Genomic DNA, 11603 nt, shown 5'->3' with positions numbered 1-11603 from the left:
TGCTAACTTTCGTATCATTGTTGCAAATATTTTTTCTTTTATTTTCTTTTTTTTTTTTTTTTTCAGACAGAGTCTCACTATGTTGCTCTTGGTAGAGTGCAACCACACTCTACCTTGGCAGGGCATCACAACTCACAGCAACCTCAAACTCTATAGCAGGAATTCTCAAACTACGGCCCACGGGCCACATGCAGCCCACTGAAGACATTTATCTGGCCCACTGGGTGTTTTTGCTGCCGCTGCCTGTCCTGCTTAGCAGCCAACTGGCCCCCTGTTTAAAAAGTTTGAGGACTTCTGCTCTAGGGCTTAAGTGATTCTCCTGCCTCAGCCTCCCAAGTAGCTGGTACTACAGGTACCCACCACAACGCCTGGCTATTTTTTTGTTGTCATTGTTATTTGGCAGGCCTGGGCTGGGTTCGAACTTGCCAGCCCAGGTGTATGTGGCTGGTGCCCTAGCCACTGAGCTACAGGCACTGAGCCTTTTTTTCTTTTTCATTATGAGTTTTTCTGATGTATAGAAATTTATAGGTTCCTTGAATTCAAATTTGCTGTGCATGTCCTTCCATAGCAGACAGCCTTCTCAAATTTTCAATAGAGAGGGGTCTAAACCCACAGGCAGGGACCCGTAGCGCATCACCTGCCTCTGTAGACAAATTTCATGGGCTCTACGGCCAGTGCAGTGGCCACGACGTCATCTGCGTTATGTCTGCGAACTCCAACAACCATCAGCCCATCCAGCTTTCCCACGACGAAGACCAGATTATCCTGAGGGCAAGGGTGGTGGTCAGTGCTCAGCCCACAAGGACAGGTGCTGGCATTGTGGTCAGGCCCCACTGCAAGGAGCTGACAGCACAGGAATGTTGAGTACCATGCAGACAGAGCCCAGCAAGGGCCACATGCCCAATAAAAATTACACCTAACGGGGGGCTGCGGAGGGGCAGCCAGGGAGGTTGTCACTGCAAGAGAGGCTCAGAGTGGCACCTCAAGCCATGACTGAAGTTTGAAAAGGACTGAGAACTCCTAGGCCAAAAGACATGTCAGGGCTGTGGAGGGCTGCAACACCCTGGCAGGCTCTGTTCTGGGCACTGCTGGACACTGATGTCAGTAGCCTCCCCCCACCCCCAGGAGTTGTGACAACCAAAAATATCTCCAGAAGCTGACATATGTCCCCTGGGGAGGCAGGAGGTAAGATTTCTCAGCTGGGAACCACTAGGACCAAGATGTCACAAACAGAAGTATAGCAGAACCTCTATAGCTGACCACCTCCCCACACTGACCACCTCCTCAAGTTGACCTAATTTTCACAGTACAGACATGTACCCCATGTCTGTGCTAGCACAGGAGGTTTAGCTCTTATGGTGACCACCTCAGTATGCTGCCCGGTTTGTTACAGTCCCTTGGGTAGTCAGTCATCTTACAGAGGTCCTTTAGACATCCAAATGGTAAAGAATCATATAATAAATCCCCAAGTATCTGACAGCCCATATAAAGAACAAAACATTATCATCTACCCCCAGGACATTGCTTAGGACCTATGTGAGTTGTGGCTGGTCCACAGATGTGGACAGCCCTGCATACAGGTGAGGTGATGGGCAAGGAGATCAGCATGATTGGCTGAGGCCACATGAGGTCAGGGACATCCCAGCTGTCCTCTCATGCAATGAAGCATCCCTTGTTCACTCCCTCCACCCTCACTTGCCAGCCCTGGTGAGAGAGGATGTACTCACAGGCCCAATGAAGCCCAGCAGCCCCGTCCTGGTGAAAGGCCTGTCAGAGACGGGCACTCCTCCTGCAGTGACCGGGACAGTCTGCAGAGCGGGGGGCACCATCAGGCTGTGGAAGTCAACCCATGTTTCCAGAGAGGGGAGGAAGCCACCCCAGGCCCAGAGGCTCTAAGCTCACACGGCCCAGGCCAGCTTCTTGGATAGCTGCTCCATGAGCTCCAAGGCAAGATATAAGCATTCTTATCTCTGTGTTCCCTGTGTCTGATCTCGCCAGCCTTACCCTGAACTGACTGTGCCCCAACAATGCAAACACAGAAGAGGCTGCTTTCCCTGGGGCCACCTTGAGTGTCCTCCTGTTGGCCAGACGCAGCAGGTGACACCCACATGCCCTTCTCCTGCTTAGGACTGCAGGAAGTAGCCTGGCTCATAACGTTCGGCCCACCAGCCCCGCCCGCCTTCTGGTGGCTATGTTGCTACAGCCCCTGAAGGCCTGTGTGAAAGACCCTGTTCCCAAGGACTCAGCTCCCCTCACAGCATCCTGCACACTTGGGCCCAGTCAATGCTCGGGGGACTTAATTTAACCCAGGAGTAAGAAAAAGTACAAACCTCAAATACGTTCTTTGTGATTCCAAGCAGTCCATAGTACGCTGTGCCAGTAGTACTGGAATTGACACATATTTCTCCAACTTCATCAGTTTTACAAAGATAAGGGGTACCTTCCACCTTCACAACACATACATTAGCTGAAAAGAGGGAAAACCCTCAAAATCATAAAGAATACACTTAAGTGACTCTCAAAGATCAACTTGCTGCTGTCTTTGCAGTTATGGGAATAGGACATTATCTGTGGTATGTACAGGATGTTCTCATAGTAAGTTTTATAACAATGGATAATACACATGCTACCTAGTCATAAGTCTTTATCTTTTATATATATTAATATTTTTATAATCAATGTGAAGTGATTAAAACAACAACTTCCATGTAATAAACCCAGGTGACAAAATACTCCATCTCAGAGATGCAATCTGTGGCATCACCCTCTCAAATTCACGTGGGTGTAGGTGCAGTCTGACCTGGCACCTGGGGTCACCAACTCCCTGGGCTTCCCCTCCTATGGGGACCTTGCCTGTCTAGTTCCTGGCCCTAGGGGACTAGAGGCATGGAGGAGCCTCAAAAACAGCTTTGCACAAAAGCACAAAACACACATTTGAATGTGCCACGGTCACGCCATGAAACTTGGGTACTCAGTGACTAATTACCCATAGGTCAGCTAGGAACTGTCTTGCTATGCTGCCTCTTGAGTTTTTACTAATACATATCATCCCAAAGACAGCAAGCAAGAAAAAAGTGGAGAATAATCACTTATTTGTTTTGTTCACACAAATCAGAAGAAAGACACTGCAGGGGAATACTTGGGCACTTGCTGGCAGGGAGGACGCTGCTTATCTGTGTCTCACATTTAGGCAGCATTTGTTGTCTCAAGGATGCTCACAGGCAAGCAGTGATGGATTACAAACCACCAAAAATCTACTTGATGTTGTGGTGAACACCAATACCATGTGGCCCATGCAAGGGAGGTTGTACAACTATTAAAGATAAGATGCCACCAGGAATCACTGTGTTGGTCAGCCCGCCAACTAGGAGCACAGACGAGGGTTTTGGAGGATAAGAGAGGCCACCCTGGGGAGCACTACATGCAACTAGGGGGTCATTGCACACACACACACTAGGGGGAGCCTGCATGCATGTCCTGTCCTGTCCTAATCTTTGTTTTACCAATAAAAGAAAATGGTACAACTGTGAATGTTCCTAGAAATTTTCACCAATGTTTATTAGGGTTTCCTGTACTTTCTTTATAATAAAAATAAGTAATCCCATTCATCACTATTTGTGAAAATGTCTAACCCATAGGTTCAAGCATTCTCAAACACTGATGAGTCCATCTCTGGGTAGAAGTATAGAAAGAAATGATATAATTGATATTATTAATAATAAAAAGTAGATCTAGAAATAAAAGTTTAAAACTTCCAGTCTTGTTCAAAGAGACCAAAACTTCTGTGCACACACAGGAGTCAGGCATCACTTGGCCTCAAGCTCCAGATTAGGGGTTGGCCAGACTGCCCACTTGAGGGAGACAGAGCTGCAGACATGAGAGCTATGTGGTACCAGCAACCTGTGACACACCCCTGCCAGCACTGGGAACATATACTAGACAGAAATGGGACCTGCCTTCAGAAGTCACTAGGAAGGAACAAAACTGTTCTGTGGGGAGGAGAGAAAGCCAGACCAGCTGTGACAAGGGGTAGCCTCAGACTGCATGAGAGTGCCTTACCATGTTGTTACCAAGCCCTCCTTTCCTCATGAGACTTTGTGCCTGCATGGAGAGTGCTCCGTCACCCCCTCTTCACTGCACTGCCACGGGACCAGCAAGGGATGCCCCCAGAGAAACCTGTTGTGACATTCAGGCCAAAGGAGCCAACTTTTGTAGGAGGGATTACAAGGGCCTTTCTGAAACTCGGAGGAATTGCCAGGAAGCTTCCGCATCAGACCCCTATCACAACATATACTTGCTACAACTTACTTAGATAACCTAATTGTCAAGTTATTTATCATCTTCCTCATCAATGCCTACTTTGTGGGGTTGCAGTGAGGCTCACACATGTCGAAGCATGAAGACTGTGCAGTGAGCTATTATCACATGTGCCCCAATGCCAGAGAAACCCCAGTCAGGTTCACAGCCATGAACCTTACATTTTAACTCATCCTTAAATTTAATACAAAGAGAAGACTGAAAAAAAATTTTACAAATTAAAACCCCAATTCACATTGAAAAAGGTTTTTGAGAAAGCTTTTACTCCTGTGCTTGCTTCTAAAGCACTACCATGAAGCTGGAGCAGTTATAACCTGCTTGGTTATGCTGCCAGGTCAAAGGACATGCATGCTGGTTCAGTCCCTCACCTCCAGGCATCACTTGACCGACGTCCTGAACAGTGAGGACTGACAACTTCTCCTCGGTATCAACTCTGATCACACCGTAGCTTAGACCATTCATTGACAGGACAGCTTTCCTTGGAGGGGGTCCTCCCAGATCAGGTGGCCTAGAAAACAAAACTAACACAAAGTTAGCAGAGGAGGAATATGATTCCAGGACAGAGGGGACCAAAGTGCTGCTCCATGTGACAGTCTAAGGAAACTGCATGTTCTGAAGATGCTGACACAATGTATCTAAACCAGGGGTCCTCAAACAGGGGGCCAGCTCACTGTCCCTCAGACCACTGGAGGGCCGGACTGCGGGCCCCAGGACCAGTCGGCTGCTAAGCAGGACAGGCAGCAGCGACAGAAAAACCTGGCAGGCCAGATAAATGTCCTAGGTGGGCTGCATGTGGCCCATGGGCTGTAGTTTGAGAACACCTGGTCTAAACCATGGACCCTTGGCAATGTGACCCTGACACTCTTCTCATCAGGAGGCAGCCTGTGACTATGGAGTAAGTGATACTATGAGAATTCCAAGGCAAGTCATGAGAGGTGACTCAGCTTCTACTTAGCTGTCTCGTGACACTCATCTACAGCCCTGGGCAGCCAGTAAGCAGAATGACTACTGGGGACACCACACTGCAAGGAAGTTTGGACAAGGCTGCTCTGAGGGACTGGGAGCAGCCCTGAGATTGTATAGCCCCTCACCGGCCTAGTTCAGACACCACCTCACACAAACCAGAACCTTCCCCAACTCCCAGCCTATAACACTTGAGAAACAATATAATGAGGCTGCTGTTTTAAGCCACTGAGTGTGGGAGAGATTTGTTATGCAGCAAAAGTAACTGAACACTGAGCAACAAAGGTTAGCACTCTCTCTAGCAAGAGAGCTAGTGTCCAAGGCCAGGCACAGGGGCTCATGCCTGTAATCTCAGCACTTTTAGAAGTCCCAGGCTCCCAGGAAGACTGTTTGAGGCTAGGAGTTTGAAACTGTTTGAGGCTAGGAGTTGAGTTCCTGGGCAACAGGAAAAAATTATACTATCAATCAAAACAAATTATCATAGAAGAAAGGAATGAAGAATAATTTATAGTTTTGAGGGACACTATTTTTATGCTAAGTCATTAAAAATTTAGAGTTACTTAACACCTGCATATATGTAAATATAGCAGAACTTCCATAGCTGACCACCTGCCTATATTGACTACCTCCTTGTCATAGACTAGACACACACTACATGTGTATATTGACCACCTCTGTATGTTGACCAGTTTGTTATAGTCCTTGAGTGGCCAACTTATGAAGGTGCTACTGTGTATTCTATTTATGAACTAATGAATACGGTGTAAGATTACAACTGAGATTATAATGGTCAAGTTGAGGGTAGGAAATGAGCACAGAAGCTGCCCTCTACTATAAGCACACTGACTCCACCCCCTGGATGGTGCTGGGGCAGGCACAGTGAACTGAGGGCCCCAGGCCCAGCCGTGGCCTGAGGTGCAAAAGCAATACAGGGAAGGCCACAAGTCTAGTGCCCACATACGATGACAGCTCAGGGCAGTTTGGTGGCCTCTCAACACCACCCTTCAGGCTGAACTATGTGATACAGGAAAACATAGCCATAAGAGCAGCAGGGGCCTTCTCAGGGGTGGGGGCTAGGCACAGGCCAGGTGCTTCTTTGGGCAAGTCAACAGTTCACCATGGGCAGATTCATGGCTGACAGGGAACTGCTTGGAATGAGGACCAGTCCTTGGGTCATGACTTGACTACAGCTAAGGATGAGATGACCAGGCCTTGATGATTAGGGAAGACACTCTTAGGAAAATAACAGTCAGACGTAATAGCAAGAATCCAGAACCACCCAACTCCCAGCATGAATCCAGGCTTGTAAGGAGCATGGGGGCAGGGAAGCAGCACAGAAATGGTGGAGGTGAAGGGAGTGGCACCCACAACTGCAGTGCCGCACAGACACTGGGGGCCCAGCACCCACACAACAGTGCCACACAGACACTGGGGGCCCAGCACCCACAACTGCAGTGCCGCAGACACTGGGGGCCCAGCACCCACACAGCAGTGCGGCACAGATACAGGGGGCCTAGCACACACACATAGCAGTGCTGCACGAACACTGGAGGCCCCAGCACCCACACAGCAGTGCCGCACAGACTCGGAGTCCCCTGGCACCCACCCAGTGCCATAAAGACACAGGGGCTCCTGACACCCACAAAACACTGCTACAGGGCTCCTGCTGTGCAGAAACAGTAATAAGCTCAGGGCCATGGGCAACTCAGCTGTACATGGAAGTTATGGGCTCACAGGACAGAGCAAGGAATGAGGTTACCTGCGGATGGCAACTGTCAGTGCCTCAGGAGAGCTGGCACAAGGACAGATGACCTCTGGCCTCAGACCTCTGGACTGGAAGACGTTGAGGAAAGCATCACAGGAAGATATCGACCCTGCTTGAAGCAACCAGAATGAAGCCAGAGGTGACTGGAGGGCAGTGGGACATGGGGCACAGGGGATGTTAACTAATGCCCAGGAGCAGAGGCTGCACATGCTGACCCACTAGTCCATTCTGTGCATCAGCCCCAACCTAACAGGAGATCACTGCTACATCACAGAGAGGCTGGGGCTGTTTCCACAAAACACACATGACACATTTTCAAGTTGCCTGCAAGTCAGAGGCTGGAAATCTAACCTTGTGTTTGTCACTGAGTCCAACTCACTGCCAGCCCTACCCTTCCCTGCCTCCTCCTGGACTAGGCTGGAAGAAAGAGCTTCCTTGTGTTTCACATCTTGGGGACAGCAGAATCTGCCAAGTTGCTGAGAAGCATCCCATCATGCCCAGGTCAGGGCACTGCATGTCCCGTAGTGCAGTGAATTTGGCTCCAAGGAGCTCAGTGCTGTACCATCTGCATAATCGGCTGCAAGTGCAGCCTCTGTGCTCTGGCCTCAGGCCGCCCCCCTTCTCCCAGACGTTCCCTTCCCTGGGGAGCCACCTGTCACAGTCAGGTGTGTCAGGCCTCAGCAGCCAGCCCTGAAGACATGAAGACTCAGCTCCAAGGAGCTCTGTATGGTTGGAATTCAAGCCTCTACAGCCCTGTGCCCATGGGGACCCAGCTTTCTCCAGCAATTTCCTGTCTTCCCACAAGAGGAAGGGCCTTAGACTCTGTGTTCTTTGGGGAAGAGGGAGCAACAAAACAGCTACAGACTGCCTATGCTAAGGGGCACACAGAGGCCCAATGGCCAGCCCCATGGTGGGGTGCAGTCACTGGTGAGTGTTGTTGGAGGAGGCACACACTGTGACCCCACTGCAGGGACCAGCCAGATGGCCAGGGCCAGGCAAAGTGCCGAGGGCCAGGTGAGCATGATGCGGCACAGATGTGAGCAGTATGTAGGGCTCAGGGACAGGCCCTGTTTGGCCAGTGTAGACAAAGGGAATGGGGAGCTCTGGAAGTGCTGGAAAGTGGGGTGCCCGTGTGAAACAGAATACACAGGGAAACATGGGGACATGGGCACTGGCCTGGCTGAGGAGAAGATAAGATGAAGGCCAGGTCCAGGGTGGTTTCCAGCACAAACTGCAACCTAGGCTTGGCAAACACCATTGAGGCCCTAAGGGTGGGTCAGCCCTGGACAGTCCTGGCACCCAGGAGGCTCACAGCCTCCAAACAAGCAGTTACATCCAGATAACTCTGGGTACCTAGGACATCCCTGGGAACCCGTGTAGAGGACATGGGAGAAACGGCTGGGGCCAGAAGCAAGACAGGTAGAGTCAAGAACACACAGGCAGGAAGCTTAGGATAAGGCCCAAAGAGAAGCAGGGATCCTGATTTCTCTTTTTTTTTTTTTTTTTTGAGACAGAGCCTCAAGCTGTCCCTCTGGGTAGAGTGCCATGGCTTCACAGCTCACAGCAACCTCCAACTCCTGGGCTCAAGCAAGTCTCCTGCCTCAGCCTCCCAAGTAGCTGGGACCACAGGCACCTGCCACAACACCGGGCTATTTTTTGGTTGCAGCCGTCATTGTTGTTTGGCGGGTCCGGGCTAGATTTGAACCCGACACCTTAGGTGTATGTGACTGGCACCTTAGCCACTTGACCCACAGGGCCGAGCCAGGATCCTGATTTCTTAGGGAAGGTGACTCTCATTAAGGGATTGACTTCTGTCAACTATGATAAAATTGCTCTTACAGTTAGCGCCCTCCTAAGCATGCACGAGACACGTCAGCAAGTCATCCACAAGATGTTCTATGTCATAGAACATTATAAGTTATTTGTGAACTCATACAACAGTGGGGGTGGAAACACTTCCATTTTGCTTCTCGACATGTTCTATTTCAGCAGGTTGCCTCAGCCACCTGGCAAGTCCCAGTTTGCAGGAGGAGGGGATACCATGTGGGTTGTGCCTTGGTCATGTAGGCTTACTCACAGGGGTTAGCGCCATCGGCCACAATTAGCATTCGCAGTGAGCTGAGGCTGACATCCCTCTGACCCCTCTGCGCCAGGAGAGACCAGTGCATGTCTCGGGACTTCACCAGCGCAGCCCGGGCTGCAGAGACAGGAGTAGAGATACTGCAGTGTCACGGTAGTAGTGACCCTTGTGCAGACCGAGACACATACCCTGCTCCCATGTGGCAGTGCACAGGCACGGGGTACATAGACTCACATCCCAGGCCACAGGCTCTCTCTTGCCCCCAAACATTTTTCCTTAAAAGTCAACTTTGAGGTATAACTTAGAAGAAACTCAGCTCCATTTCAACATTAATTTTTTTCCCCAGAAGCTCTATATTGCTCTTTTCCTATGTGCCCATTTCATCTAATATTGTCCCTCCCTGAGTTGTTGACACTAAGTTGACAAGCCGTTATCACAGCCTGCTGTGTGCTGAGGCCTCCAGGCTGCAAGATGGGAGGACTCCCGGATCCCAATAGGTAGATGCAGCCTGGCCTGTGGTGCCAGGTGAAATCTCCCTAGACTTCAGTTTTCCTCCATAAAAAAAAGAAACAGCTGCCACACCAAGCGGGTCTGAAGCAGAGCACAGGATCGGCCACAGGCAGAACCAGTCAACAGTGCAGCCAGGGCCTCAGGGGCTGCTGAAGAAGCTCTTGAGCTTCACAGGGTATGGCAGGGCCCTGGACCACCAGGTGGCCACATCTCACCTCATCTGTCCTGGACTGTAGCAATCCCCTGACAACCTGCAGGGCTGTGCCCCCAGGAAGAGGCAGGGCCTCAATTACCCCCCCCCCCCCCTAGTGCCTCAAACACACACAGGCAGGAGGAAGGTAAGTGTCCTGGAGCTCCTTAGCCCACACCTATAGCTCCAAAAGTCAGCTTCATTTTTTCCCTAATCGCCCAAGATCAGTTCTTCTCTGAAGAATTATGAGCCCAGTTGGAGTGGCATTTCCGTTACCTTTATAGGAACACACTTTCTGAATCCAGGAGAGTGGGTTGACCTTCATCAGTGCATAGGGGATGCTGACCACATGCATCCTGTTCAGGACACTCTGCCAGAGAGAGAGACCCACTCAGAGACAAGCAGGACTGAGCCACACAAGAAAAAGCAAAAAAGCCCAGGTACTCTCACAACAATACTCAGGCACAGGCTTGGGCCCAGCTCTTGCACGAAACACTAGCAATCCCTTGTTCCAACAATTAGTCATTAGCAAACAACACTCACTGTTAACACTCCATGCCAGAGACCAGCATCTCTTTTGAAATCCAGCACATTTGTTAATGTTTCAGCTGAAAGTGGACAAAGAAGGTTAAACTACTGAACAACCACGTGCCTTTCTAGAGAAATTCTGAGTACATCACTGACATGTACGAGTTTTAGGGAACAGAAGCATTTCTAAATACCAGGCACCAATTAATCAATAATTAATTGGTTATTCAAATTACTGGAAACATGTAAAAGTAGAAAGCCATACAACTATGGACTGAAATAGAGAATCACCGTGATCACTAATCTGATCACACACTTGGGAAGCTGTACACATGTCACTATTGTTCCAATCTCTTCAAGTGAAGAGGTGGATAAGGAGCTGCCCCAGATATCCTCACTCCTTAGCCTCAAAGACAGACACCCCCATCCCCAGAGGCCAGGACCTGGCATCCTGGGGCTGGGGGTTTGTGCAGAGGTGTGTTGTACTCCCAAAGGCTCCTGGCCTAGCCTAGGCTGTGGCAGACCTGCCTTCCCACTGTGAGCACTGCAGCTCCCAGCTGCACCCATTGACAGAGACCCTAGGGAACAGGAGGTTTGGCTGCTGTGCCAGCAAATGCTGCTGCATCACCTGGGCAAGGTCACTCTAAATATCTTTGGTAGCTGAAGAACCCAGTTCATAAGAGACTATGTGAGATCAGCACTGGAGTGAAGAAAACCATGGGACATGATTTGATAGATCTAACTTTTAAAAAAATATTAGAAGTCCTTAAAACTATAATCGTTTTCCAGTCTTCACTAAAATCTTTAGCTGTACCTTCATGTTACCCTTTGCTTTTAATTGTATTTTAAATATTTAAACATAACCATTCAATTTCACTTCCAAGTTTTATTCAGTTCAGTATTGCACCATAAGAAAACTATCTTAGTAGTCCTCAACTATTATTGTGTTTGGGTCTATCACTCCGATTAGCTTTAATATTTGCTTTATATACCTTGTTGTTCCCATGTTGAGGACATATATATATTCACAATTGCTATATCCTCCTGCTAAATTGACCCTTTTGCCATTATATAATGATGTAATTAAAAAAAAAACCCTTAGGTCCATTTTAACAGTTTTAAAAATAATATTTCTCACATTGTACCCCATAAATATATATAATTTTTTTTTTTTTTTTTTTTTTTGAGACAGAGCCTCAAGCTGTCCCCCTGGGTAGAGTGCCGTGGCATTACAGCTCACAGCAACCTCC

General features: G+C 49.1%; 1 protein-coding gene across 1 annotated transcript in view; it reads right to left on the bottom strand.

Moving 5' to 3' along the window:
* DIP2A (disco interacting protein 2 homolog A) overlaps positions 1-11603 on the bottom strand; it is a 114901-nt gene that overhangs the window by 23401 nt on the left and 79897 nt on the right. Inside the window, exons 14-21 of the mRNA XM_003798103.3 lie at positions 10369-10433; positions 10102-10195; positions 9123-9242; positions 7040-7154; positions 4686-4825; positions 2331-2467; positions 1728-1808; positions 638-765 (exon numbers count right to left, since the gene is read on the bottom strand). Of these exons, the coding sequence (XP_003798151.1) occupies positions 638-765; positions 1728-1808; positions 2331-2467; positions 4686-4825; positions 7040-7154; positions 9123-9242; positions 10102-10195; positions 10369-10433 (880 nt within the window). The remainder of the gene's footprint in view (positions 1-637; positions 766-1727; positions 1809-2330; positions 2468-4685; positions 4826-7039; positions 7155-9122; positions 9243-10101; positions 10196-10368; positions 10434-11603) is intronic.

This window comes from Otolemur garnettii, unplaced genomic scaffold (genome assembly GCF_000181295.1).
Source record: "Otolemur garnettii isolate 467f Iridium unplaced genomic scaffold, OtoGar3 scaffold00128, whole genome shotgun sequence".
In the NCBI taxonomy this organism is placed as follows: domain Eukaryota; kingdom Metazoa; phylum Chordata; class Mammalia; order Primates; family Galagidae; genus Otolemur; species Otolemur garnettii.
Note: the sequence above shows the minus strand (reverse complement) of the source record. Positions and strands in the feature narration are given on the sequence as shown.